The sequence below is a fragment of the Leuciscus leuciscus genome, assembly GCF_965113295.1.
Source record: "Leuciscus leuciscus genome assembly, chromosome: 17".
NCBI lineage: Eukaryota > Metazoa > Chordata > Actinopteri > Cypriniformes > Leuciscidae > Leuciscus > Leuciscus leuciscus.
Window position 1 is genome coordinate 2,808,230 of NC_138741.1, and position 27,928 is coordinate 2,836,157.

Sequence of the window (27,928 nt, forward strand, 5' to 3'; positions counted from 1 at the left end):
GATTCATTCAACACTGGCCAGTGCCACTCCGCCTTCCCATCAGCCCCGGCTGACACCAGTGACATCATCAGGAAGTGACTTCAGCAGTGACATCATCAGGAAGAACCTGCCAACGTTCGACATCTGCTGCTCCAAACCAAGGAAACCACATCTGATTTAATGACCGTTTTCAGTTCGTTAGGGTGTTAATCGGATGCAGATCATGTTGCTCTACAATACATTAGTTTATATTTCAAGCCATATTTTGTTTTATATGGTGAGTGAGTGAACAAACATCACGGTCAGTAACTTTCTCCTCGCGATCCAATAATAATTTCAGTTCTCCACTGTTTATTTTCTTTTTGAAAGCTCATTTATTGAAAGTTTTTTTTTTTTACATAATTGCCACTTTTTCTTATTTGAGATGAACGAAACCACCCTGGATTTGCAAATAAATAATTTCTTTTATTGAGTTTGACATCACTAATCATTGGTTCCTTCATCGTGAGAAAATCCCAAAGACTCCAGAATCGTGAGATGTGAACATTATGTACTGTAAAAAAAACAAAAACAAATGCAGAATTGAAATAAATACACTATGTACACAAACTAAGCCACATCACGTAAGGTTTGTGAGCGCCGTGACGGAGTCGAACACACACACACACACACACACAGTCTGTGAGAGGAGTGACGGCCGCTTAAATCATGGTGTTCCTCTTGTCTGGTCTTTCTTTGCTGGACGTCAACATGAGGTTGCGTTTGGTTTTCTCCTCTTCCAGATAGCCGTCCTTCATGATCCCGGTCACGAACTGGAACAGAGTCTGGAGCGGGAAAACAAATGACTGACTGTAGTTACATAATCCCACTGTAAACATGGTAAAGGACAAGTATAGATTTATTCTGACTCGTTTTAACCGGTTGTGTGCGGTAGTTCATGACTGAAGGAATATTCTTCACTAAACACACATTTGTGACCCTGGACCACAAACCAGTCACATGGGTCAATTTTCTTAAATTGAGATTTATACATCATCTGAAAGCTGAATAAATAAGCTTTCCATTGATGTATGGTTTGACGTATAGGACAATATTTGGCCGAGATACAACTATTGAAAATCTGGAATCTGAGGGAGCAAAAAAATCGAAACATTGAGGAAAATCTCCTTTAAAGTTGTTCATGTATGTTGGCGATTGTGCTGCATTCACTCACAAATATATATATTTTTTTATATATTTACATTTGGAAATTTACAAAATATCTTCATGGAACATGATCTTTACTGAATATCCTCATGATTTTTGGCATAAAAGAAAAATGTATAATTTTGAGCCATACAATGTATTGTTGGATATTGCCACAAATAAACCCGTGCGACTCGAGACTGGTGACGTGATCCAGGGTCACAATTATCATGGACAATTTACCATAAGAAATAGTTTCAAATGGAAAAAAGGATGGTGATCATTATTTATGATATGAGTTTAGTGTCTCTTTTGAACCTGGAAACTCCTTTAACTAGAGCTCTGTCATTTTTGACCGAATTATTTTAGTTTTTAGCATTTTTTTTTTTTTTTCTTCATCGGAATGGTATGAAAATTGGTAAAGGTTTTGGAACTTGCTGTGTGAACACGGAAAATCATGGGGAAAAAATGAGATGAATCCTCATCGCGGTAAAAAATGAGATGGATTTCCTCTAGTGGAAGCGTTTGGTACTGCAGCCAAACAATCTCATTGAAAGCTCGTTTTTTGAGATATCAAAATCAAATTTGGAACTGAATTTGTTTAGATTTATTTACTTTTTTTTTTTCTTGCAGTCTCATGCATAGAATATGCGAATAGCGCGATTTCAATGTTAACGGTGCGTGTCCACTGGCGCGGAGCAGAGCGAGCGTTTTCAATTCATTCCTATGGAAGGCGAGCTTCACGCTCGCGCAATGCATTTTGGGATTGACAGCGGACCGCAGAAAGCGTTGAGAGCGACCGAGAGCGTCAAAAGGTTGGGAAGTTCTCGACTTTATGCAAATATCAAGCGAAAAACGCGGTCGGCAGCCAATTGCTGTGAGGTTCGGGATGTGACGTCTGTTTTGATAGTTTAAAAATATGCAAATTGTGCCGGAGTTTATGCTGGATTTAGTGCGTAAATAATTTTGTTTACAAATTAGACACTTGCAGTTGTTATATATATATGTTAAAGATTTTATTTTGGATGTGTTCATTGGGATTATATTGGCTAAGTTTATAAAAGTTTATAAAATTGAAAGGATATCTTTAAAAAAGTGAAACTCGCCAAACTGGGTTCGCCTCCGAAGGGTCTGGTGGACCCAAATACGGCGACGATGATCCATACGCCGCTGTTCTGCTCTCCACAGCAAATACAGAGCGGTGACTCTCTCGATAAATGATCAATCAACATCAGACATCTTGTAAAAAGATGGCCGCCAACGGGTTTCGAAACTTTCGCCTCTGACGCGCGTCGTGACGCACGTAAATTTCGCTTCAAATTTTTGTTTTTACACGCGTCAATTACGCTCTTGACGCGCGAATGGACACGGATAGACGCGGCAGGCGTGAATTTGACGCGCTATTCGCATCCGGTGTGAACGCACAGTGTGAGTAAAACATGTTTTTGGAAATATCTATTTCAATTAAAAATTGAAAATAGTATTTTTGAGCATTTTTTTTTATAATAAATTTGTGTAATTTTTCACTTTCACTTTCCACTTTTTTCCACTTCAATAATCTAACATGTGTCGTCTTTGAAAAGAGATCAAACTTCAGTCTTTCGCTCTAAGTCTAAAGCATTCAAGATTTACCACAGTTTAAGTTGGAAATTACATTTTCAGGTTTATGCTCTAAAAGTGAATAAATGAATAAATATTTACTCATAAATACAGAGTAAATATAATTTAGTACCATAAAATCCCCTAAAAATACCAAAAATAAAAAAACTCTATCAAACTAAAACAGTTTCTTTATCAAAAAAAAAATACGGGAGGAGGAGGAGGAGGAGGAGGAGGAGGAGGAGGAGGAGGAGGAGGGAGGAGGAGGAGGGAGGGTCGAGCTAGCCTCTGTTTTGTTTGACAATACTTTAATATATGGAAAAATATATTAAGATTTACCAGTGTAAAGTTTTGAATTTGTTGTATTAGAGAAGGAAACCTTGTGAGTAAAACAATAAACAATCAGACAACAGCAATGTCAATTTATCCTTAAGAAAATATTTAAAAACCTATGAGTGTTTTGGTAAGATCCGTCATTTATGTCACAAGTGACGCAAAAGACAAGATAAGAGAAAACAACAACAAACCAAAGCAACTGAGTTCCCCCAGACAGCACCAGTGTCGGCCCAGATGTGGATCAGAACCGCCGGATGTGGGCCGACACCGCTGATGTCTGGGTCAGTGCTTGTGTTGAGCTGTGAGAAGGTGTCAGACAGCACCAGTGTCGGCCCAGATGTGGATCAGAACCGCCGGATGTGGGCCGACACCGCTGATGTCTGGGTCAGTGCTGGTGTTGAGCTGTGGGAAGGTGTCAGACATCACCAGTGTCGGCCCAGATGTGGATCAGAACCGCCGGATGTGGACCGACACTGGTGATGTCTGGGTCAGTGCTCGTGTTGAGCTGTGAGAAGGTGTCAGACAGCACCAGTGTCGGCCCAGATGTGGATCAGAACCGCCGGATGTGGGCCGACACCGCTGATGTCTGGGTCAGTGCTCGTGTTGAGCTGTGAAAAGGTGTCAGACAGCACCAGTGTCGGCCCAGATGTGGATCAGAACCGCCGGATGTGGGCCGACACCGCTGATGTCTGGGTCAGTGCTTGTGTTGAGCTGTGGGAAGGTGTCAGACATCACCAGTGTCGGCCCAGATGTGGATCAGAACCGCCGGATGTGGACCGACACTGGTGATGTCTGGGTCAGTGCTCGTGTTGAGCTGTGAGAAGGTGTCAGACAGCACCAGTGTCGGCCCAGATGTGGATCAGAACCGCCGGATGTGGGCCGACACCGCTGATGTCTGGGTCAGTGCTTGTGTTGAGCTGTGGGAAGGTGTCAGACATCACCAGTGTCGGCCCAGATGTGGATCAGAACCGCCGGATGTGGGCCGACACTGGTGATGTCTGGGTCAGTGCTTGTGTTGAGCTGTGAGAAGGTGTCAGACATCACCAGTGTCGGCCCAGATGTGGATCAGAACCGCCGGATGTGGACCGACACTGGTGATGTCTGGGTCAGTGCTTGTGTTGAGCTGTGGGAAGGTGTCAGACATCACCAGTGTCGGCCCAGATGTGGATCAGAACCGCTGGATGTGGGCCGACACCGCTGATGTCTGGGTCAGTGCTTGTGTTGAGCTGTGAGAAGGTGTCAGACAGCACCAGTGTCGGCCCAGATGTGGATCAGAACCGCTGGATGTGGGCCGACACCGCTGATGTCTGGGTCAGTGCTTGTGTTGAGCTGTGGGAAGGTGTCAGACATCACCAGTGTCGGCCCAGATGTGGATCAGAACCGCCGGATGAGGGCCGACACTGGTGATGTCTGGGTCAGTGCTTGTGTTGAGCTGTGGGAAGGTGTCAGACATCACCAGTGTCGGCCCAGATGTGGATCAGAACCGCCGGATGTGGGCCGACACCGCTGATGTCTGGGTCAGTGCTCGTGTTGAGCTGTGAGAAGGTGTCAGACAGCACCAGTGTCGGCCCAGATGTGGATCAGAACCGCCGGATGTGGGCCGACACCGCTGATGTCTGGGTCAGTGCTTGTGTTGAGCTGTGGGAAGGTGTCAGACATCACCAGTGTCGGCCCAGATGTGGATCAGAACCGCCGGATGTGGGCCGACACTGGTGATGTCTGGGTCAGTGCTTGTGTTGAGCTGTGGGAAGGTGTCAGACATCACCAGTGTCGGCCCAGATGTGGATCAGAACCGCCGGATGTGGACCGACACTGGTGATGTCTGGGTCAGTGCTTGTGTTGAGCTGTGAGAAGGTGTCAGACAGCACCAGTGTCGGCCCAGATGTGGATCAGAACCGCTGGATGTGGGCCGACACTGGTGATGTCTGGGTCAGTGCTTGTGTTGAGCTGTGAGAAGGTGTCAGACAGCACCAGTGTCGGCCCAGATGTGGATCAGAACCGCCGGATGAGGGCCGACACTGGTGATGTCTGGGTCAGTGCTTGTGTTGAGCTGTGGGAAGGTGTCAGACATCACCAGTGTCGGCCCAGATGTGGATCAGAACCGCCGGATGTGGGCCGACACCGCTGATGTCTGGGTCAGTGCTCGTGTTGAGCTGTGAGAAGGTGTCAGACATCACCAGTGTCGGCCCAGATGTGGGCCAGAACCGCCGGATGTGGGCCGACACCGCTGATGTCTGGGTCAGTGCTTGTGTTGAGCTGTGGGAAGGTGTCAGACATCACCAGTGTCGGCCCAGATGTGGATCAGAACCGCCGGATGTGGGCCGACACCGCTGATGTCTGGGTCAGTGCTCGTGTTGAGCTGTGAGAAGGTGTCAGACATCACCAGTTTCTCTAAAGGAGCCAGAGATGAATAAACTGGTTCACCTTCCAGGCCTGCTCCAGTTCTGCTGTCCATCGGTCCTTCAGGATCGGCTGTACGGCACAGATGAACTCGGCTCCCACGTACTGAAACACACACACACACACACACGCACACACACACACGGTCAGTACTGCTGACTACAAACATTTGAACTTGAACTAAAATAAACTGCAATCAAATATTTTTACTCTTTCCATGCCAACATTTCTGATCAATTGCACTGAAGTTTCATGACCCCCAGAATATCTGTATTAATATATGAACATGCAGTAAATCAAAAGAAAGAATAGAGCAAAGACAAACATTTTATTCTAGCTTCATGCTTTCTTTTTTTATCAACACTTGAATGTGATTCAGTTTCATTAAAAAAAAGCAACGTTTTGAACAAAAAGCTGTGATTTTTTTTCTAAATCTACACCGTGTGTCAGCAGTGCTTCTGGTTCTTCTACACATGTCTTATGATCAGGAGACTCTACTCTCTCAGAAGATGTTATGACACTAAAAATAATTAACAACAAAAAAAGTGACAAATTTGTGAAACTGTATGACAATCTATTGAGTGAAACTTGATTCACTACCTCAGTATTTTCTTCTACTGTATTCACATATTTAATAAAATTTTTACTGTCTTTATTTTTATTTATTCTGTCATCCGTTGTTGTATGTAAGTGTTTAGAAGTGATTGTTTATATTTTTGTTATTTGTTTGGTTTAACAAAAAAAAAAAAAAAAAAACCTTCATCAGAGGATGTGTAACAGCGCCCCCTACTGTATAACCGTATAACCGTGGAAGCCGGAAAATTCCGTCAATAGCAGGGAAAGAGTTCATGTAAACTAATACTAAACAAAAATGAATAAAAAGTATAGACTTTTTTTTTTAAACTAATAAAAGTGACAAGAACAAAAAAATTAACTACACTTAAATTGAAAACAGAAAATATAAAAATAAAATCTAATTCAAAATATTTACCAAAACTATGATAATATTACCCTGGTAATCCAGAGTTCTCACGAGAGCACAAGTTGAATTTGCTCAGCGAGTTACTCTGGCGTCGAGTAATGATGCTCATTAAATATGCCCCTCGATCTGAGCTGCACCAATCACATCGGGTTATCTGATATAGGCGGGCCAGAGGCGAGATAACGACAGCGCTGTGACGTCGAAGTCATTAGTAAACATTGCAAGATGGCTATGGATGAACACCAGTTGTTTGAAACGGCTTTGGCCGCTACAATGAACGAGTTAGACTTGGCTTTTTATCTAAAAGAGGAACAGAAGACGCCGCTCGAATCCTTCCTTTGCAAGAAGGACGTTTTTGCTGTTTTGCCGACCGGATACGGCAAGAGTCTAATCTACCAGTTAGCTCCACTGGTAGCTAAACGATAACTTGTTGTGATTGGTCGTAGTGTTATCCAATTGCGTGCAGTGAGATTTTCAAATGCATGCTTGGTGCCGCCCCTCGAGCTGGACGAGTTTCATTAGTCGACGCCAGACCATTAATCTTTCAGATTTAGGTCTGGATTTCCAGGCTATGATAATATATCAATGATGCTTAAATGCCAAATATTTCTGTATTTAAAGGATTCGTTCACTTCAGAATTCAAATGTCCTGATAATTTACTCTCCTCCATGTCATCCAACATGTTCATGTCTTTCTTTGTGATTGACCTTTCCAACGTGATTACGTAATGCGTGGCGCATCACAGAGTTCTGCAAGAAGAGCATTTGTGGTTAAAAAATATATAAAATTTTATATATTTGTTATAAAATGACTGATGGTTCATCTAGACTCTTATTCCTCGGCTGGATCGTGTCGAGACTTTGAAGCTGCACTGAAACTCACATCTGGACCTTCACAAGTTGGACTCCATTGAAGACACTATATGGAGAACAATCCTGGAATGTTTTCCTCAAAAACTTTAATTTCTTTTCCACTGAAGAAAGACAGACATGAACATGTTGGATGCCGAGGGGGAGAGTAAATTATCAGGAATTTTTTATTCTGAAGTGAACTAATGCTTTAAGGAATTGATTTACATTCATGTAGAATTTATCATTCATGTGTGTTTCTGCGCCTCTAGTGGCAACGGGTGGAATTACAACAATCATCAGCGCATCAGTTCTTCCTTATTGACAAACACTTGCTTTGCTCCTTTAGTGCACTTTGCATCAAATGTATATTTCATATAATTCTTTAGTAAAATTCATCATAATAATATAAATATAATAATTATGACTCAATATGAACATTTTTACTTTTTGTCATAATTTTTACTTTTGTCAATAATTTTTTCTTTTTGTAATTTTTACTTTTGTCAATTATGATTTTTTAAAATAATTTTTACTTTGTCATAATTATGTTTGTCATAATAATTATGACTCAATACTATGTCATAATTTTGACTTGTCATAATTGACTCAGTATGTACATTTTTACTTTTGTCATAATTTATACTTTGTCAAAATTCATACTTTTGTCAATTTTGACAGTCATTTTTTATTTTACTTTTGTCAATTATGTTTTTGACAATTATGACTCAGTCATAATTATGTCATATTTACTATGACAAAAATAAAAATTGACATACTATGATGTCAATTTCAATTTACATAAAATATGCATAAAAAAAAGAAAAAGTGTACAAACTGCACAGATTTGGTCATATAAATTTCATAATGGATCTTCCAACAACAAAAAAATAATAATAATTATAAATAATCTACACACAAGTTCACAGTGATCCCCAGCTGTCAACCAAAAAGAAAAAGAAATAATCATTTTTAAAATCCAATATGTACTGTAAGCTATTGTTGTATAGAAACATCTTTTTTTTTTTATTCCACAGACGATGATCAGAACAATTTCAGGAAAAAGACACAGAGCAAAAACTGCACAGAAGAGCAAAGCGAACGTCTGTTCTGATCCACGCGATGTTTTGATGAGAGAATTTAATTGTATTGTATTTCCACTCCAGTCGAGTGAAATACGTGAGGATGAAAGCGATGAAAGTTACAGAACTAGCATGTGTTTGAGAGGATCGTTACGGTAACAGAACTAGCGTGTGTTAGAGAGGATCGTTACGGTTACAGGACTAGCGTGTGTTAGAGAGGATCGTTACGGTTACAGAACTAGCGTGTGTTTGAGAGGATCGTTACGGTAACAGAACTAGCGTGTGTTAGAGAGGATCGTTACGGTTACAGGACTAGCGTGTGTTAGAGAGGATCGTTACGGTTACAGAACTAGCGTGTGTTAGAGAGGATCGTTACGGTTACAGAACCAGCGTGTGTTAGAGAGGATCGTTACGGTTACAGGACTAGTGTGTGTTAGAGAGGTTCGTTACGGTTACAGAACTAGCGTGTGTTTGAGAGGATCGTTACGGTTACAGAACCAGCGTGTGTTAGAGAGGTTCGTTACGGTTACAGAACCAGCGTGTGTTTGAGAGGATCGTTACGGTAACAGAACTAGCGTGTGTTAGAGAGGATCGTTACGGTTACAGGACTAGCGTGTGTTAGAGAGGATCGTTACGGTTACAGAACTAGCGTGTGTTAGAGAGGATCGTTACGGTTACAGAACCAGCGTGTGTTAGAGAGGATCGTTACGGTTACAGGACTAGTGTGTGTTAGAGAGGTTCGTTACGGTTACAGAACTAGCGTGTGTTAGAGAGGTTCGTTACGGTTACAGAACCAGCGTGTGTTAGAGAGGATCGCTACGGTTACAGAACCAGCGTGTGTTAGAGAGGTTCGTTACGGTTACAGAACCAGCGTGTGTTAGAGAGGATCGTTACGGTAACAGAACTAGCGTGTGTTAGAGAGGATCGTTACGGTTACAGGACTAGCGTGTGTTAGAGAGGATCGTTACGGTAACAGGACTAGCGTGTGTTAGAGAGGTTCGTTACGGTTACAGAACCAGCGTGTGTTAGAGAGGATCGTTACGGTAACAGAACTAGCGTGTGTTAGAGAGGATCATTACGGTTACAGGACTAGCGTGTGTTAGAGAGGATTGTTACGGTAACAGAACTAGCGTGTGTTAGAGAGGATCGTTACGGTTACAGAACTAGCGTGTGTTTGAGAGGATCGTTACGGTAACAGAACTAGCGTGTGTTCGAGAGGATCGTTACGGTTACAGGACTAGCGTGTGTTTGAGAGGATCGTTACGGTAACAGAACTAGCGTGTGTTTGAGAGGATCGTTACGGTTACAGGACTAGCGTGTGTTTGAGAGGATCGTTACGGTTACAGAACTAGCGTGTGTTTGAGAGGATCGTTACGGTAACAGAACTAGCGTGTGTTTGAGAGGATTGTTACGGTTACAGAACTAGCGTGTGTTTGAGAGGATCGTTACGGTTACAGAACCAGCGTGTGTTTGAGAGGATTGTTACGGTTACAGGACTAGCGTGTGTTTGAGAGGATTGTTACGGTTACAGAACCAGCGTGTGTTTGAGAGGATCGTTACGGTTACAGAACCAGCGTGTGTTTGAGAGGATCGTTACGGTTACAGAACCAGCGTGTGTTTGAGAGGATCGTTACGGTTACAGAACTAGCGTGTGTTTGAGAGGATCGTTACGGTTACAGGACTAGCGTGTGTTTGAGAGGATCGTTACGGTTACAGAACCAGCGTGTGTTTGAGAGGATCGTTACGGTTACAGAACCAGCGTGTGTTTGAGAGTATCGTTACGGTTACAGAACTAGCGTGTGTTTGAGAGGATCGTTACGGTTACAGAACTAGCGTGTGTTTGAGAGGATCGTTACGGTTACAGGACTAGCGTGTGTTAGAGAGGATCGTTACGGTTACAGAACTAGCGTGTGTTTGAGAGGATCGTTACGGTTACAGAACTAGCGTGTGTTAGAGAGGATCGTTACGGTTACAGAACTAGCGTGTGTTTGAGAGGATCGTTACGGTTACAGAACTAGCGTGTGTTTGAGAGGATCGTTACGGTTACAGAACTAGCGTGTGTTTGAGAGGATCGTTACGGTTACAGAACTAGCGTGTGTTAGAGAGGATCGTTACGGTAACAGGACTAGCGTGTGTTCGAGAGGATCGTTACGGTTACAGAACCAGCGTGTGTTAGAGAGGATCGTTACGGTAACAGGACTAGCGTGTGTTAGAGAGGATCGTTACGGTTACAGAACCAGCGTGTGTTAGAGAGGATCGTTACGGTAACAGAACCAGCGTGTGTTAGAGAGGATCGTTACGGTTACAGAACCAGCGTGTGTTAGAGAGGATCGTTACGGTAACAGAACCAGCGTGTGTTAGAGAGGATCGTTACGGTTACAGAACCAGCGTGTGTTTGAGAGGATTGTTACGGTTACAGAACTAGCGTGTGTTTGAGAGGATCGTTACGGTTACAGGACTAGCGTGTGTTTGAGAGGATCGTTACGGTTACAGAACCAGCGTGTGTTAGAGAGGATCGTTACGGTAACAGAACCAGCGTGTGTTAGAGAGGATCGTTACGGTTACAGAACTAGCGTGTGTTAGAGAGGTTCGTTACGGTAACAGAACCAGCGTGTGTTCGAGAGGATAGTTACGGTTACAGAACTAGCGTGTGTTTGAGAGGATCGTTACGGTTACAGAACTAGCGTGTGTTCGAGAGGATCGTTACGGTTACAGAACCAGCGTGTGTTAGAGAGGATCGTTACGGTAACAGAACCAGCGTGTGTTAGAGAGGATCGTTACGGTTACAGAACTAGCGTGTGTTAGAGAGGTTCGTTACGGTAACAGAACCAGCGTGTGTTAGAGAGGATCGTTACGGTTACAGAACTAGCGTGTGTTAGAGAGGTTCGTTACGGTAACAGAACCAGCGTGTGTTCGAGAGGATCGTTACGGTTACAGAACTAGCGTGTGTTCGAGAGGATCGTTACGGTTACAGGACTAGCGTGTGTTCGAGAGGATCGTTACGGTAACAGAACTAGCGTGTGTTCGAGAGGATCGTTACAGTTACAGAACCAGCGTGTGTTAGAGAGGATCGTTATGGTTACAGAACCAGCGTGTGTTAGAGAGGATCGTTACGGTAACAGAACCAGCGTGTGTTAGAGAGGATCGTTACGGTTACAGAACCAGCGTGTGTTAGAGAGGATCGTTACGGTAACAGGACTAGCGTGTGTTAGAGAGGTTCGTTACGGTAACAGAACTAGCGTGTGTTCGAGAGGATCGTTACGGTTACAGAACCAGCGTGTGTTTGAGAGGATTGTTACGGTTACAGGACTAGCGTGTGTTTGAGAGGATCGTTACGGTTACAGGACTAGCGTGTGTTCGAGAGGATCGTTACGGTTACAGGACTAGCGTGTGTTCGAGAGGATCGTTACGGTTACAGGACTAGCGTGTGTTCGAGAGGATCGTTACGGTTACAGAACTAGCGTGTGTTTGAGAGGATCGTTACGGTAACAGAACTAGCGTGTGTTTGAGAGGATCGTTACGGTTACAGAACCAGCGTGTGTTCGAGAGGATAGTTACGGTTACAGAACTAGCGTGTGTTTGAGAGGATCGTTACGGTTACAGAACTAGCGTGTGTTCGAGAGGATCGTTACGGTTACAGAACTAGCGTGTGTTCGAGAGGATCGTTACGGTTACAGGACTAGCGTGTGTTCGAGAGGATCGTTACGGTTACAGAACTAGCGTGTGTTTGAGAGGATCGTTACGGTTACAGAACCAGCGTGTGTTCGAGAGGATCGTTACGGTTACAGGACTAGAGTGTGTTTGAGAGGATCGTTACCCCGTAATACTTGGGTGGAGCGTTGTAGCGATAGTGGCTCTTTCCCAGTTCCAGCGCCAGAGTCTGCAACCGCTCCAGCTGATCGAGTCTCGCTACACTCTTCTCGATGAACGACATCACACTGCAGAACACACAACAAGTCAAGTCAACTTTATTTATATAGCACCTTTTTACAATGCAGATTGTTTCGAAACAGCATTCAGAGAAAACAGGAAAATAATGCAACAAACTTTGTTTCTGCTGTACAGCAGATCTAGAAGAAAACAGCGTCATAGGCTAGCTAGCTTAAAGCGTAACTCTCGCCAAAATTGAACCTAGGCTCTTTTTGTGAATCTACCCGAGGAAAACTTTTGTTTAAAAACATAATTAGAATGGATTTTAAGATTGACCGTATTTTCGTTTTTGGTCAAATTGCCTTGTGAATGGGAGTGCTTGGGGCACGACTATGATAGCATCAAAATCACTATTTTTAAAACACTAAGAAGGCTCGACACAACATGAAACTTTGCTGGAAGTCTCACCAGAGGCTCTACACATGAATTTTTTCATAATTGTGTGAAAGTAAATATTGACATACTGAGTAAAAAAAAAATGTTTTAGCATAATAATGACAAAGTTGAAATTATGACATACTAAGTCATTATGACAAAAAAAAATATTTCAAAATTATGCATTTTTTATTTATAATTTTGACTTTTTGTCATAATTTTGACTTTTGTGACAAGTCAAAATTATGACATACTGAGACCGCATAATGATTATGAAAATTATTCTAAAAAGTAAAAGTTCTGACAGTCAAATTTGTCAGAATTATGAAATTTGAAGTCAATTATTATGACATACAAAGTTGAAATTTTTGACTAAGGTAAAAATGTACAAAAGTAAAAAATGATGACAAAATAATTGACAAAAGTAAAAATTATGACATACTGAGTCATAATTATAAGTCGTAATTATTATGACAAAAATTTAAATTATGACAAAAATAATTGACAAAAGTAAAAATTATGACATAAGTTTATATTATGAAATACTGAGTCATAATTATAAGTCGTAATTATTATGACAAAAGTAAAAAATTATGACAAAAATAATTATGACAAGTGAAATGGCAAAAAGTAAAAATTATGACAAAAGTACAAATTTACAGTCGTAATTATGACAAGTCAAATTTATGACATACTGAGTCATAATTATTATGAAAAAAACATAATTATGACAAAAATAAGAAGACAGCAACATAGTTTTGCTCCAGCATTGACTACAGTGTTTGTGTACACAGAGTTTACTAAAAATAAAGATTTTGTACGACTCACTTTATCAGTTTGTGTTTCCGGCCGCCGGCATTTTAACAGTCAAAAATAGTCGATCTGTATCACTGAATCATTTCATTATTATATGAGGATCCTTTTTCAAATACAAGGTCAATATTGATTTTCCCTAACGACAAAACAACAAATTATCCGTGAATTTATATGGAACTAATCTTTAGGAACTTTCCATCTTTCCTCTTTTTTTGTCTGACAAAATGGCGGCGGCCGGAAACACTAACTGATAAAGTGAGTCGTACAAGTAAACTCTTTTCTTTTTAGTAAACTCTGTGTCCACAAACACTGTTCTCAATGCTGGAGTTCATGTGTAGAGCCCCTGGTGAGACTTCCAGCACAGTTTCATGTTGTGTCAAGCCTTCTTAGTGTTTTAAAAATAGCGATTTTTACATTTTTGACTCAGTATGTTAATTATGACTGTCACAATTTTGACTCAGTATGTTATAATTTTTTTGTATTTTTTTGTTACTTAGTCACAATTATGACTCATAATTATGACTCAGTATGTTATAATTTTGACTTTTTGTTATAATTCTGAATTTTTATATTTTTGACTGTCAATTATTACTTTTTGCCATAATTTGGACCTTTATGTCATAAATTTTACTTTTTTCTTTCTTATGTGTTGAAAACGATCTCCCATACGGCAGAGGCTTTACCAGTGTAAAGTGTTTCCATAAACGTGTGCCATGATAAAGTTGAATGTGACTCTCAGATTGACAGCTGTCACTCAAACACTCAGTTCAGACAGCTCAGGCCTAATCTGATCGCACGTTCTGTTTTCATGCTGTGAAGAGCGATTGTCCCGCGGCCTCATTACACACACACACACACACACACACACACACACACACACACACACACACACACACACACACACACACACACACACACACACACACACACACACACACACACACACACACACACACACACACACACACACACACAGCCCCGCAGGGTCACAGCGGCTGATGTTTCGCTCAACAGCCTCTCGGCCTTTACAGCAACACCACATTCAATCAGTAATTGGTGTTCGGGGGATTTGAGAGCAAACGCAGTGAATCAGTGTGTGTAGATCAGTGTGTGTGTAGATCAGTGTGTGTGTGTGTGTGTGTAGATCAGTGTGTGTGTAGATCAGTGTGTGTGTAGATCAGTGTGTGTGTAGATCTGTCAGATAATAATAGTAATCTTCATGTAGTGCCTCTTATCATCTCTAACACTGGAAACATGCTTTATTATAGATTCTGCACATCTCATATTAATAAATGCACCATTGTTTAGTTGCATGATTATAAACAGCTACAGTTGGACTATTGGAGGATCAGATTATGATCATTAATGCATCAGATTTATCACATTTCTGATGTTTATCAGCCACTTGAGGCTGAACAATGAGATTTGTCCATGAAACACAAATAATTGTAGCACTGCCTTTAATGTGTCCATTTGCAAAACTCAATCATTCCTGTGGTATTTTGTGCTAATGGATCCACAATCAGATGATGGGATTTTTGTGTCGTTTATCTGGTATTTTGTGCATGCTTTGATTTCATTGGGTCATAGTGACAATAACATCTAGATGCATTCCTTGTGTGTGATATAAACATGTGCATCTGTGTGTCACATGATGCCTGTCAATCAAAGGTCATTGAAAGTGTCACATCTCTCGCTATACTTAAAGCACTACTTGTGTGTTTCTCTGTGTCTCTGTGAGATCCAACATCCCGGTGTGCAAATCAAACAAAAGCTCTTTATATCCCTGTCATTATCTGAACTGTAACGACTCATTATTATTTCTGCTCTCTAACGAACACGACACATGCGTCGCCCTTCTAATGCCTTTACACATGTATTTATAAAAGCCTGAAGTGATTTCATGAAGCTGTCAGAGAACATTAGCAGCACAGCTGAAGACACTCACACCAAAGCACTCACTAGAACTTATTAATACTATCAATTATTATTTAATAAAAAATCTATTTTTACTTCTTTTGGGCATTTCACTGCATTTAGGCTACTAGTTTTTGCACTGTATAGTACTATGAATATTGTTTGCTCAACAATAAATTGCTTTTGATGTTCCACATTTATAAGTTGCTTTGCATTTAAATTGTCTGCTAAATCAATTTAAATTAATTTAAATTATAAAAAAAAAAATTCTTCGTAATTTGTATTTTGTATCATGAATCATTACTATTGTATGGAATCTTGTTTCTGCCACAGAATAAAAAATAAAAAAGGTAATTATGACTTTCTCACATTTGCATGATATAAAGTCGCATTTGCGTGTTTATAAAGTCAGAATTGCGAGATGTAAACTCGTAATCGTGAGATAAAAAGTCGCAGATATCTTTTAAAATGTTTTATTCTGTGGCGGAAACAAGCTTCCATACTATTGGTCACCCTTTACATCTGTCTGGGGGTTTTGCAAATATTGAACAAATGAAAGTAAACACTAATAACTTCTAAGTTGATGAAACGACCTGGACAGCAACATAGTGTCGGCCCAGAGTACGCGTCAAATCCACATGACCCAGATGTGGCCCGGATCTGGGCCAAAACTATGTTGCTGGTTTTTTTCATAATAATTATGACTCAGTATGTCATAAATTTGACTTGTCATAATTATGACTCACTATGTAAATTTTTACTTTTGTCATAATTTTTACTTTTTGCCATTTCACTTTTGTCGTAATTATTTGTCATAATTTTTATTTTTGTCATAATAATTACGACTTATAATTATGACACAGTATGTCATAATTTTTACTTTTGTCAATTATTTTTGTCATAATTTTTATTTTTGTCATAATAATTACGACTTATAATTATGACTCAGTATGTCATAATTTTTACTTTTGTCAATTATTTTTTTCATAATTTTTATTTTTGTCATAATTACGACTTATAATTATGACTCAGTATGTCATAATTTTTACTTTTGTCAATGTTTTGGTCATAATTTTTTACTTTTGTACATTTTTACTTTAGTCAAAAAATGTCAACTTTGTATGTCATAATAATTGACTTTCAATTTCATAATTCTGACAAATTTGACTGTCAGAACTTTTACTTTTTATAATAATTATGACTTTTCATAATCATTATGTGGTCTCAGTATGACAAGTCAAAATTATGACATAAAAAGTCAAAATTATGAATAAAAAAAAGACTTAGTATGTCATAATTTCAACTTTGTATGTCATAATAATTATGACTTTTAATGTCATAATTCCAACTTTGTCGTTATTATGATAGAATTTTTTTTTTGACTCAGTATGTCAATATTTACTTTCACACAATTATGACAAAATTCAAAATGAGTGTTTCATCATTTAAAAAATACAGAATTTTTTCCATTTACTGAAAAGTTGAATTTTTGGTCATCCATGATTATAAATAAATAAATAAATAAACAAACAGGAGTTGTTCTAGTGAGTGCTTTGGTTTGAGTGTCTTCAGCTGTACTGATAATCATCTCTGACAGGTTGATGAAATCAATCCATGCTCTTATAACTATATAAATATATTTATAAAGGCATTAGAAGAGAAAAGCATGTCTCGTGTTCATCAGAGAGCAGAAATAATGACCTGATATAAAGAGCTTTTGTTTGATTTGCACATCAGGATGTTGCTCTTCATCACCCTTCAATAAATGCACTCAAACTCACATTATGAAAAAACATTGCTCATCTCCTCTAGTTCACTTCCTAATCTAGTTGTCTAATAAACCTGGCACTGTATATTGCACTTGTTTGCTCTTTGATGAATTGCCTTTTGTTCCTCGTGGTTTGGATAAAAGCGTCTGCCAAATGCATAAATGTAAATGTAATGCACTATATTTTGAAGGATTCTGCCCTTTTAATCTGCTGATACCCCTAGTCATCATATGACGGTCACACACACACACTGTGTGTAAGCAGATGCAGGGCACTGGGGTGTGTGTGTGTGTATACTGACCGCAGGCCGTGTGCACGAAGCTCCCTGCTGGTGCGTAACCTCTCCAGATCCTCCACGTCTCGGAAGAGGAAGAAGACGTCTTTACACTCCGGATGGGTCTCAAACAACCTGTTACAGACACAACAGACGTTCAGCTCTTCAACCACAAACTCACATTCAAGTAGTTTCCTGAGAGGAAGATCTTTAAAATACTTCCATTCGTCTCAGAGTCTCATCATATAACCAGAATCCTTCATAACCTGCTAAACCGACTCGACTCGCTACTGGTTTGTGTGAATGCTTTGGGCATTTTACAATTTTAACAAGTTTCCTAAACTCTTCACGCACCAACACACACAATTGGCAAAACAGTTTATTTCATGCTCAAAATCACACATTGTAAACTAAACTCCAAAATACAATAATACACTAGCAACAGGGGCGGAGTGGCAATCGGGAGAGTCGGGACTTTTCCCGGTGGGCCGGTAGTGTTTTGAGGCCGCGAGGGCCGGTCTGATAATAGTTAACGACGTTATACATTGCGAGTTATATTAGCAACAGAATCTGGCGGCCTGATGTGCGGCCGCTTCCCGCTGGTCAAACTGTGCAGCCTCTCTGCTCAACACAGTAGCTATATAAAAGTGCTCAACCCGTTCGGCAGGTCCAACCATGTCTAGGATTTTCAAAAACATAGGGGAATCAGTGAGCGGCCCCTCCCCAAATGGCATAGCCTGTCGGGCCGGCCTTTGATATAAAAAGCCGCCGAACACCTCTTTTTCCTCGTCACGTTTTGGAAGTCTAATGTCCGTGTGAGTGAGTTAAATGATGGAAAGGCAAAAAGAAAACTGAAAGGTGGCGCTGAGCATGGGCGGCGCTAGCAGGTGCTTCAGCACCCCCAAGAAAGACCAAAGCACCCCGATAGCACCCCCAAAAATAATTTCTGGAAGCAATTATATTCAGGCTGTGTTCTATGGAAGCCCTGAACCGCATTTAAAAAAAATAAAAAAAATAAAAACGTATCTTGTTATTTCGAGATATTAAGTCGTTATTTCAACATAATATCTCGTTATTTCGACATAATAAGGGGACATTCTAATCTGCATGAAGCCACATTAAGCGTTCTTATAATGGTTTTCTATGGGAGGAAAATGCTTAATGTTAAACGTTGCGTTCATATTCTGGGCTCATCTGATTTTTTGTACATAGCAGCCTACTTTGTTATGATTTTAGTATCATAATGATTAATAAATGCACGCACAATTATCCGTGAACTTGATTTGAACAAATGCCTTTCAACTTATGTGTGCAAAATTCAGAATTAAATGAATGCGCAGCAATTTGTACAAATTGTAAGCCTACTATACTGTTGTAGCCATTAAATAAGCGTATTTAGTTTAATATTTGTTAAAATATTATAATTTTATTTTTTTCCATCTAAGTTGATTATGGAAAGTGAACAGCACGAGTAAAACAGGATGCGCAATATATCGAGAGACATGGAGCGGGTCAGACATGATTTTGACCACTTCATTAAGTTTTGTTTTGTAGAAAGCCTTTCTTTAAAGTGAATTTCGTTTTGTATAAATTGTATCTTAATTTTAATCAATTTTTCATCAACCAATGGCCTGGATTTAATAAATAAGAAACAAATACAGGCAATATAATCATGGAGGCGCCCGCACGGTCAATTGCATTGCACAATAAATGGAGCTCATCTCATCCTAACGTAACGAAACTCAGTGTATGCCTCACACAGACATGAGAAATACATCAAATACACAAAGCTTGTCTTTAATGTTAAATGTCTTTAAACAAAATAATTCAAAAAGAAAAGAAAAAGGCTACTCTCTGAATATGTAATCCATTATGTGCATTTCTCTCTATAGGCGCGTTCACTACGGATACGGCGATCATCAACTTCATCTTTGCAACTAGTTTATTAATAAAAAGCAATGCACGCGTCACCGGATTTACAAATACACATCTTGCTTGTTGCACGCACACATATTATGTCGAAATAACGAGATATTATGTTGAAATAACCTTATTATTAATAATACATCTTTTAGAATATTTGTTTGAATGCTGAATGTTGCGCTTGTTCAATTTAATAAAATTAAAACTTTAATTGTGATCATTAAAATAATTGAATATTAAATATTTAGTGGCCAAGTTTTGCTGAATTATTATTAGTATATATAGCTCCCCCTGTCAATGATCTAGCACCCCCTCAGCACATGCGTTAAAAATTCTCTCACTATACTTTATATTACCTTTTTATAAAATGACAAAAAACTAGTTAATGCTGCTTTGAGGGTTTCTAATACAGCTCTGTGGGAGTGATGACAAATTGACATATATTTCTCTCTTCGGAGTTCTGACTGCCGTTATCCATCTCTCGCATTTTTTTTCCTCTTTTTGAAAGTTGTGAAAAAACTATAGAGGAGTTTTTCTTTTGCTATTTGAGCAAATGGGAACAAAAATATATAGGCCTATTTAATATTCTCTCATTCACCGCTATGTATATATATATATATTTTTCTTTTTTTGACCACCGAGGGTCGGTGGTCTACGAAATTTCCCGGTAGGTTTTTTGGTCCCACTCCGCCCCTGACTAGCAACAACACACTATGTCTACCAGAACACTGCAAACATGTCTCAAAATCAAATAATTTTTCAAAACACTAACATATGTTCTCGTCCAACAGGAAGATTTAGTCAATCGTAGCACAGTGTCATAAAAACACTAACATCAGAAATACAGAAACTGCATTATTTGACATGTGTCAGGTCTGTCCTTATACACATGTATATCATGAACCTCAACACCTGAGTGTGTTTCCTAGATGGGAATCAGCTGTGATTTATATATTTGCATAATTCAATCAGCAGTTTCTCAGTAACAATAGAATAAAATACAGGGGATATATGTGTGTTTCAGTTCACAGTATAAGCAGCGGTTCACCTTGACTTTACCCTGTAAGGTTAGGTGTAGAACAGGGTGTTCTCTGTTCTGACATACAGTGTTAAAGCATTGGTAAATTTGGCAGTAAAAGTCCATTGTTTTGGTCTTGTTTGAGCTTGTGTGTAAAAGAAGCTCAAGCATTTTAAATTTGTGTTAATTGTATGCATTTTGTGTTAAAGCAACAAGAAATGTGTTAATAGTATAGCTTACACAGGCAGATGTAGTGCTAACTGTGTTAAGAGTTTTGGAAAATTGTTAAAAGTATTGAAAAATCTGTCATAGCAATCGTAAAAAACTGTAAACTGGTCTACGCCGTTTCTTCAGAAGGGAATCTGGTTCTTTAGGCATCACATTTATGGAAACTGCATTGCATAAAATTAGAGATGCACAGATATGAACAATTTCGCCGATACCGATAAATCTAAATCCAAATTTTTATATACATTTTAAGAGCCTGATTACAAAAACTAAAGTCTCAACATTACAATCCATGTCCCAAACACAATTATGATGTTCTCATTATAATGTTATGAAGCCGATATGACAGACTTGCACATGTTGCACTGAACTATATTTTCCTTTTTTGAGGTAATTTCAATCATATGTCAAGCAATTTAAAACCATCATGTTGAACAGTGCGCATCTGAAGCGTCTCAGCTGAAGGACATAATACATTATTTATCAGCTTTAATACAGTACAGGCCAAAAGTTTGGACACATTACTATTTTTAATGTTTTTGAAAGAAGTTTCTTCTGCTCATCAAGCCTGCATTTATTTGATCAAAAATACAGAAAAAAAAGTAATATTGTGATATATTATTACAATTTAAAATAATTGGTTTTCAATTTATTATACTTTAACTTATCATTTATTTCTGTGATGCAAAGCTGAATTTTCAGGATCATTACTCCAGTCTATCACATGATCCTTTAGAAATCATTCTAATATGATGATTCATTATCAAAGTTGGAAACAGTTCTGCTGCCTAATATTTTTTCATAACCTGTGATACTTTAAAAAAATATATATAAATCTTTTGTAACAGCGATATACACGACTGGTCAGTCATTTGGGGTCAGTCATTTTTTTTCTTTCTTTTTTTTTGAAATAAATCAATACTTTTATTCAGCAATGATGTGTTAAATTGATAAAAAGTGATAGTAAAGAAGATTTATATTATTAGAAAATATATATTTTTTTTTATAAATGCAGTTCTTTTTAACCTTTTATTCATCAAATATATTAGGCAGCAGAACTGTGTCCAACACTCATAATAAATCAGAATATTAGAATGATTTCTAAAGGATCATGTGATAGACTGGAGTAATGATCCTGAAAATTCAGCTTTGCATCACAGAAATAAAGTATTTTTTAAAGTATATTCAAATAGAAAACTATCATTTTAAGTTGTAATAATATTTCACAATATTACTGGGTTTTTTTTCAGTTTTTTTAATCAAATAAATGCAGGCTTGATGAGCATTAGAGACTTCTTTCAAAAATATACAAAAATCGTAATGATTCCAAACTTTTGACCTGTACTGTATATCAGCCAAATTTTCTTATCGGGCCGATAACGATAACATTAAAAATGATCATATATCGTGCGATACCGATATAGTGGCTGATATATTGTGCATCCCTACATAAATGTAGAGCCTGACCGATTTATCGGTCTGCCGATTTTATCGGCCGTCGCAGATTTATCGGTATCGGATATTAACTTTTTTTTACAGAACATATAACGCGGATAAAATGCTTGTAAATTGTGTAACTACGTAGTTTGTCCAGCGCTCCATTATTTTGCTACTGTAGTGACACCAGCCAACCCTTTCCCTTCAGTAACAGGAGGTCTCTTCTTCAGACACACATGCGCACACATTAGCTTCCACTGACAAGGTATGAAACATGGCTAGCTAGCTAATGTAGCAAACGAGTATGATAAGCTCGCTGTGAGAGTAAAAGACAGGGACATTGTTCATTTACTTTATAGCATTGCGTCTCACCAGGGGACAACGCAGCGATGTGTTTATATATATATATTCTGTTTATGTATACTGTATCAAAAGTTTGTACACACCAATGGGAAAGTGTGTCCAAACGTTTGACTGGTACTGTACTATAATATACACACAAATAATATCGGCCAATATATGAAGAGTTCAGATGCAAAAGCCTCTAAGTGCCATCTGAAAATTTCTTCAGTAATTTCACTTAATTGACAATGAAAATGACCTATTAATTGTCATTTAAGAGAAATGACTAACCTTAAATATACGAGCTTGATAAAAATGATCATTCTAGAAGAAGATTTCAGATGGCACTTAGAGGCTTTTGCATCTGAACTCTTCATATCGATATCAGGCTTTTTTTTACTCCCTAATATCGGTATCGGCCCCCAAAAATCCATATCGGTCGGGCTCTAATAAAATGTTCTTTATAGCAGCTTCTTCAGATTGTTAAGATGTTCTTCACAAAGAATTTTTTTTTGTTCTTTTAAGAGCTGGAACCTTTATTTTTAAAGTCCCCCTGTGGTGAAAATCCAGCTTTTAATGTAGTTTATATGTCTATATGGTGTTTTTAATATGCTTTAAGACAAAGCATGTGTAAGTTCATAAGTCGACACCATTGCTGAGTATTTTCTCCTTAAAACTGCAGTGAACCAAAGACAGTCTCAAACACACACTTTGAAATCGCTGGTGTTTCTGACGTCACAAACTACCTTGTAACCAATCAGATCAACGTGTGATCGTCAACCAGTGGATCTCTGAGCTGAGGGAGTGAGTGGAGGCGGGGCTCATTTGCATATTCATAGAACCACGCATACTAAATGAGGCGAGGGTGTCGAGTTACAGTCAAGCTATTTTAAGGCATGAAGAAATTTGTTTTCAAGGATTTTTTTTTTTAAATATGTCATTTTGGTGATCAAAGATGAGGGTTTTAAGGGATAAAATGATTGACTAAGTTATTGATTAAGTATTTTTAAGAGTGTAAAGGGTTACAAGTGTTGCATGTGCAATGACAGATACTACAGAAGACAGAGAGGATGCTACAAGAAATAAGACAGACATACTGTGTGAACATCATCTACTCACGTTAAAGACATGCACAAGCACCAAATGAGAGTAAAAATTGGTGTTGGCGAGTATATGAAACTGTCAATCGCCAGTTGGATGGTAACCTTTTTATGAATCCTAAAAATCCAATGTTGTGAGAACCTGAATGTGAACGACGCTCGGGACAGTTGACGGGCCTGCGCTTCATCATCACAAGAGTTTAAGCCTTATAAAGACGACGCGGAGGGGAACTGAGAAGTGAAGTTTTCTGTGTGCAAACATCCGAAGCAAGCACACAGATACTAAACTGAGCTCTCTTTCACGTCTTCTTACGTTTGAAGGGACAAATTCACACTATAGTATGTAAAAAATAACGAGTATCCTAGTAAACACAGTCGATTATGTCTTAAGTGAACGTAAACAGTTGAGAAAGTAAACGCATGTGTGTCAGTATCAGTATATTAGATCAGTGCATTCGCTCTTAAAGGGACAGCAGCCTAATATTCCTCCAGCTGTCTGTGATTAATGTTAATCAAACAACAACAACAAAAAAAGAAGAAGAATCACTCACTGCTCTTGACTGAATAACGTTTGTAAGTTTAATAAGGATGAATCTACATTTATACAGTGAAGACTATCCAGTGTTATTTCACATTTGATTACTTTATTACATTTAAACGTTTATTTCATTTGTATCTTTGTTCTACTGTATTTATTTGTGCTTTTGCTTGTAATTTGAATATCTGTCAGGGATGCACAATATATCTGCCACCATATCGTTATCGGCCTGATATGAAAATGTTGCCGATATATTAAAGCCGATAAATAATGTATAATTTCCTTCAGCTGAGATGTGCATTGCCACTGTTCAACATGACGGTTTAGAATTGCTTGAAAAATTATTGAAATTGAAAAGAAAATATCAAGTCTTTCATATCGGCTGCTTAAAATTATAATAAAAACATTATAATTGTGTGTTTGGGACATGAATTTTAATGATGAGACGTGTTTTGTAATCAGGCTCTCTAAAATTATATAAAAATGTGGATTAATCAGCCAATATATCGGTTATCGGCTTTCAAATATAAAGAATTATTGGTTATCTGCCAATTTTTGGTTCTTTTTTTACTGACTGTTTACTTGTCTTTAATAATGTTTATATTACAGAAGTTAGGGAAGTGGTTTTAGCTGTGGTGTTGAATAGGGAATTGTGATTTTTCTAACATTAGTTTTATGCCCTGGTTATGATGATGTGCTGAGACTCGCTGTCTGGCTTGCCTTAATATCTGGAGAGTTTAAGTGAAGGATGTTCCTGATTTTCCAGATGTTCCGGTGTGTGATCCAACCATCCGACTGTTACAGTCTAATCACTGAAGGCTTTCGTTGTCTAGGAAACTCTCATGCTTTTTACACACACCAGAAAGGTCACGATTTACTTTTAAATGATTTTACCTTAGAAATCACTAGGGAAATTTCACAAATAATTCCATTGATTTAAACATGAAATATTGCAGTAGAAAGTCTAAACAGTATTTTCTGTATTAACAGACTCCAATAATCTGTTATATTTATAACTTGAAAAAAACAAATGAAGCATTTTCCCCAGTGCATGTATGACAGAAACTGACTGGAGAGCATCAGTGTGAGGAGAGGAGAATCTGGACGGATGTTCATGAGGAGTTTATGAGATGCACATTAAGAGACACATGTTCGTTTGTCAGCAGAGAGAACATTTGCTCAACAGATTCATTTGTGAAACCATTTTTGTACGCGAAAACAGCTGTTATTATGATTATGATGATGATGATGATGATGCATCATAAAGCACTGCAAGTGAAGAGGCATTTTGTCCCATTTAGACGTTTGAGAAGGAAAAACGAACGAGTGTTTGAGCACTGAACGTCCTTCATCAGATCAACACCCAAAACTATTCAAGTTGTCAGAAATACAGTAAACAGATGTTTTTACAATCATACGTTTTCAGAATGTGTGAGAACTATTAATGTTAAGGCATTACTGTTTTTTGTTTAGTTTTTTTCATAGTGTGATTTATTTTTGAATTATATTGAATCCAAATAGGGTCAGTTTATGATCGAGCCCAGAATTTGACCATAATTCACGTGTTAAGTGTGACTTTTGACATTGACTACATTCATACATTGAGTAAGAATCACCAGCTGATTAAAAGACATCACACAGAAAAGTGAAGAGAAAGGATTTGATGAATCTTCAGCTCTGTCCTTCCATCATCTGTGTGATCTGAAACTCTTCAAGACTTTCTCTGTATTTGCAGTCGTATCTTCATAATAACAGCGGTTTCACACACAAAAACTGCAGCGTTCTCAGATCAATCTGTCACATGAGCAGCAAATGTTGGTTCTGCTGACAAATGAACGTGATTTATTACGTCTACAGTGTGTTTGTTTGATGGATACATCACTGCTTTTAATACTCATACCGTAAAAATATAACGACTTCAGTCCATAAAAGCTCACAAAATCAATTTCCTGGAAAAATGCTTTTCCTCTCTGCAAATGTTTGCGTCACGATGCAGCCGTCAGATTCAAAATCAATACATTAAGCAACAATAACAGAATACAGAGATCATAATAATGAGCACTGCTAATAAAGGTTTAATATAACAATCAATAAAAGATCAGACGAGCGCTTCCAAGCATCATCTGGACATTTGGGGTATTTAAGTCACTTTAATGAACCTTTAATTAGATTAAACTCTTTCTAAAGATGCTCTTGTCTTATTTAGAGTACATCTATATACATATTATATAGAACGTCTATAATTTAGTATCATTGAAGCACAAAAGAAAGTGTGACTGGCACACAGTAACTGATGTTAATGTGGATAAAAAGGAGCATCAGCTCTCTAGAGACTGTGAAAGTTGCTTCTGAATCATAATTTTACCCTGATTCAGTGCTTCTGTTTCTACTTTTGAGTCGCACGGTGACGTTGTACTTCTTCATGATGCCAGAGATGCATTAAAAACGCAACCAAGAGGAAAAACTCTTTATATTCCTCTAGAGTGCAAACCATTAACAAACACTCACACATATGGCACTGGACATTAAAGTCAATGTGAAATGCCATTTTGTGTTCGTAATGTGACATCCAATTGCAAAAAGGATATGCAGCAAGAGGCGGTACTTGATTTATTTTGTGGTGAATTGATTGATGGTAAAAACTGATAGAAAATGTTAATCTGAGAAATTGAAACACTTGAAAACTAGATTTTTTTTGGTGTGTGTGTGTGTGTGTGTGTGTGTGTGTGTGTGTGTGTGTGTGTGTGGATTTAGTTTACCTCTGCGATTGACTTGCTGTGAGACTTATATTATTTTTATTCTTAAAAGAAGGCTAAATGTGGCACTTGCGTTCAGAATTTTCTTTTTTTAATATTGCTGATATAAATGTAGACATTAGGCTGTAATACAATTACAATAGGCTACATCACATTTCTATTGAGACAACTTGCCCCGCTAAAGGATTGACATGTTAAATTAACAGTAGGCTATATTTTGTTTGTGTATTAGTGGAAATGTTTAAAAGTTTTTCAAAAGACAATATAAGGACAGACAGACAGATAGACAGACAGACAGACAGACAGACAGCGAGACAGACAGACAGACAGAGATAGATAGATAGATAGATAGATAGATAGATAGATAGATAGATAGATAGATAGATAACCTGAGAAACTTTCACTGGAGTAAAAAAGTGTGACAACTAGCCCCTCCAGTTTCATCGGTTTGGACCGCGAGGCATGCCGTATAGCTAATCAATATGTCGTTAAATGTTAGTCATTAAGCTGATGTGAAGCATCAACAGGTCTAAAAATATCAGTATCTGTTATTAACATTTAACGTGGAACATAATGATTCGTTAATTTTCATGTTGATATTTACAAACTGACATCACGGATTGAAACATGCCTTTAAAGCTGCTTTAGTATTTCGAAAAGCGCTACACAAATAAACGAGAGTTGAATAAAAGCTGCAGTAATTCCCTCAATAATTCTCACCTGACAAACATGATAATTCCCACTTTAGCGATGTCCTCCTGAATGACTTTCCAGGACTCCTTGATCAGGTGTATGTGACGCGGCGTGAGACTCGCCGAACCTTCCGCGTCCTCCGTGTTCCTGATCTCCTGTGTTCTCGGAGTCAATCCGGATCCTGATATCGCGCAGCCCATCCTGATCCTGATCCAAACTTCCTCAGCTGTCTGTCAGATAAGCCGCTGGTTATGTTCAGTCAGCTGGTTGGGTTATCCGTGTGTCTCTAGCTGTCTGTGTCGCTCAGCTTCTCCATGTCTAGAATCAGACCTTCAGTAAGAGACTCAGAACCTGAAACCTGCTCACCGGGAGGGGAGGAGTTCATCATCATCATCATCAT

The 27,928-nt window shown here is 38.6% G+C and overlaps 2 protein-coding genes across 2 annotated transcripts in view; one reads left to right on the forward strand and one right to left on the reverse strand.

The window, feature by feature from the left end:
- Positions 1-451, forward strand: part of srp14 (signal recognition particle 14) — a 5,583-nt gene extending 5,132 nt beyond the window's left edge. The window contains exon 5 of the mRNA XM_082143909.1: positions 1-451. This exon is cut by the window's left edge and continues 124 nt beyond it. The gene's annotated coding sequence lies outside the window, so the exon portion shown is untranslated.
- xgb (x globin) lies at positions 266-27,875 on the reverse strand. Its single transcript, XM_082143892.1, has 5 exons — positions 27,556-27,875; positions 17,521-17,628; positions 12,230-12,350; positions 5,524-5,604; positions 266-803 (listed from the first exon to the last, which is right to left on the reverse strand). Exons 1-5 carry the CDS (start codon positions 27,726-27,728, stop codon positions 681-683), a joined length of 606 nt encoding a protein of 201 aa, XP_082000018.1. The 5' UTR covers positions 27,729-27,875; the 3' UTR covers positions 266-680.
- Positions 27,876-27,928: the final 53 nt, after the last annotated feature.

Coding starts and splice junctions, on each gene's coding strand:
- xgb (XM_082143892.1), bottom strand. CDS start 27,728: ATGGGCTGCGCGATATCAGGATCCGGATTGACTCCGAGAACACAGGAG. Junction 12,351..17,520: donor CTTCGTGCACACGGCCTGCG/GTCAGTATACAC, acceptor TGTGTTCTGCAG/TGTGATGTCGTTCATCGAGA. Junction 5,605..12,229: donor CTCCACCCAAGTATTACGGG/GTAACGATCCTC, acceptor TGTGTGTTTCAG/TACGTGGGAGCCGAGTTCAT.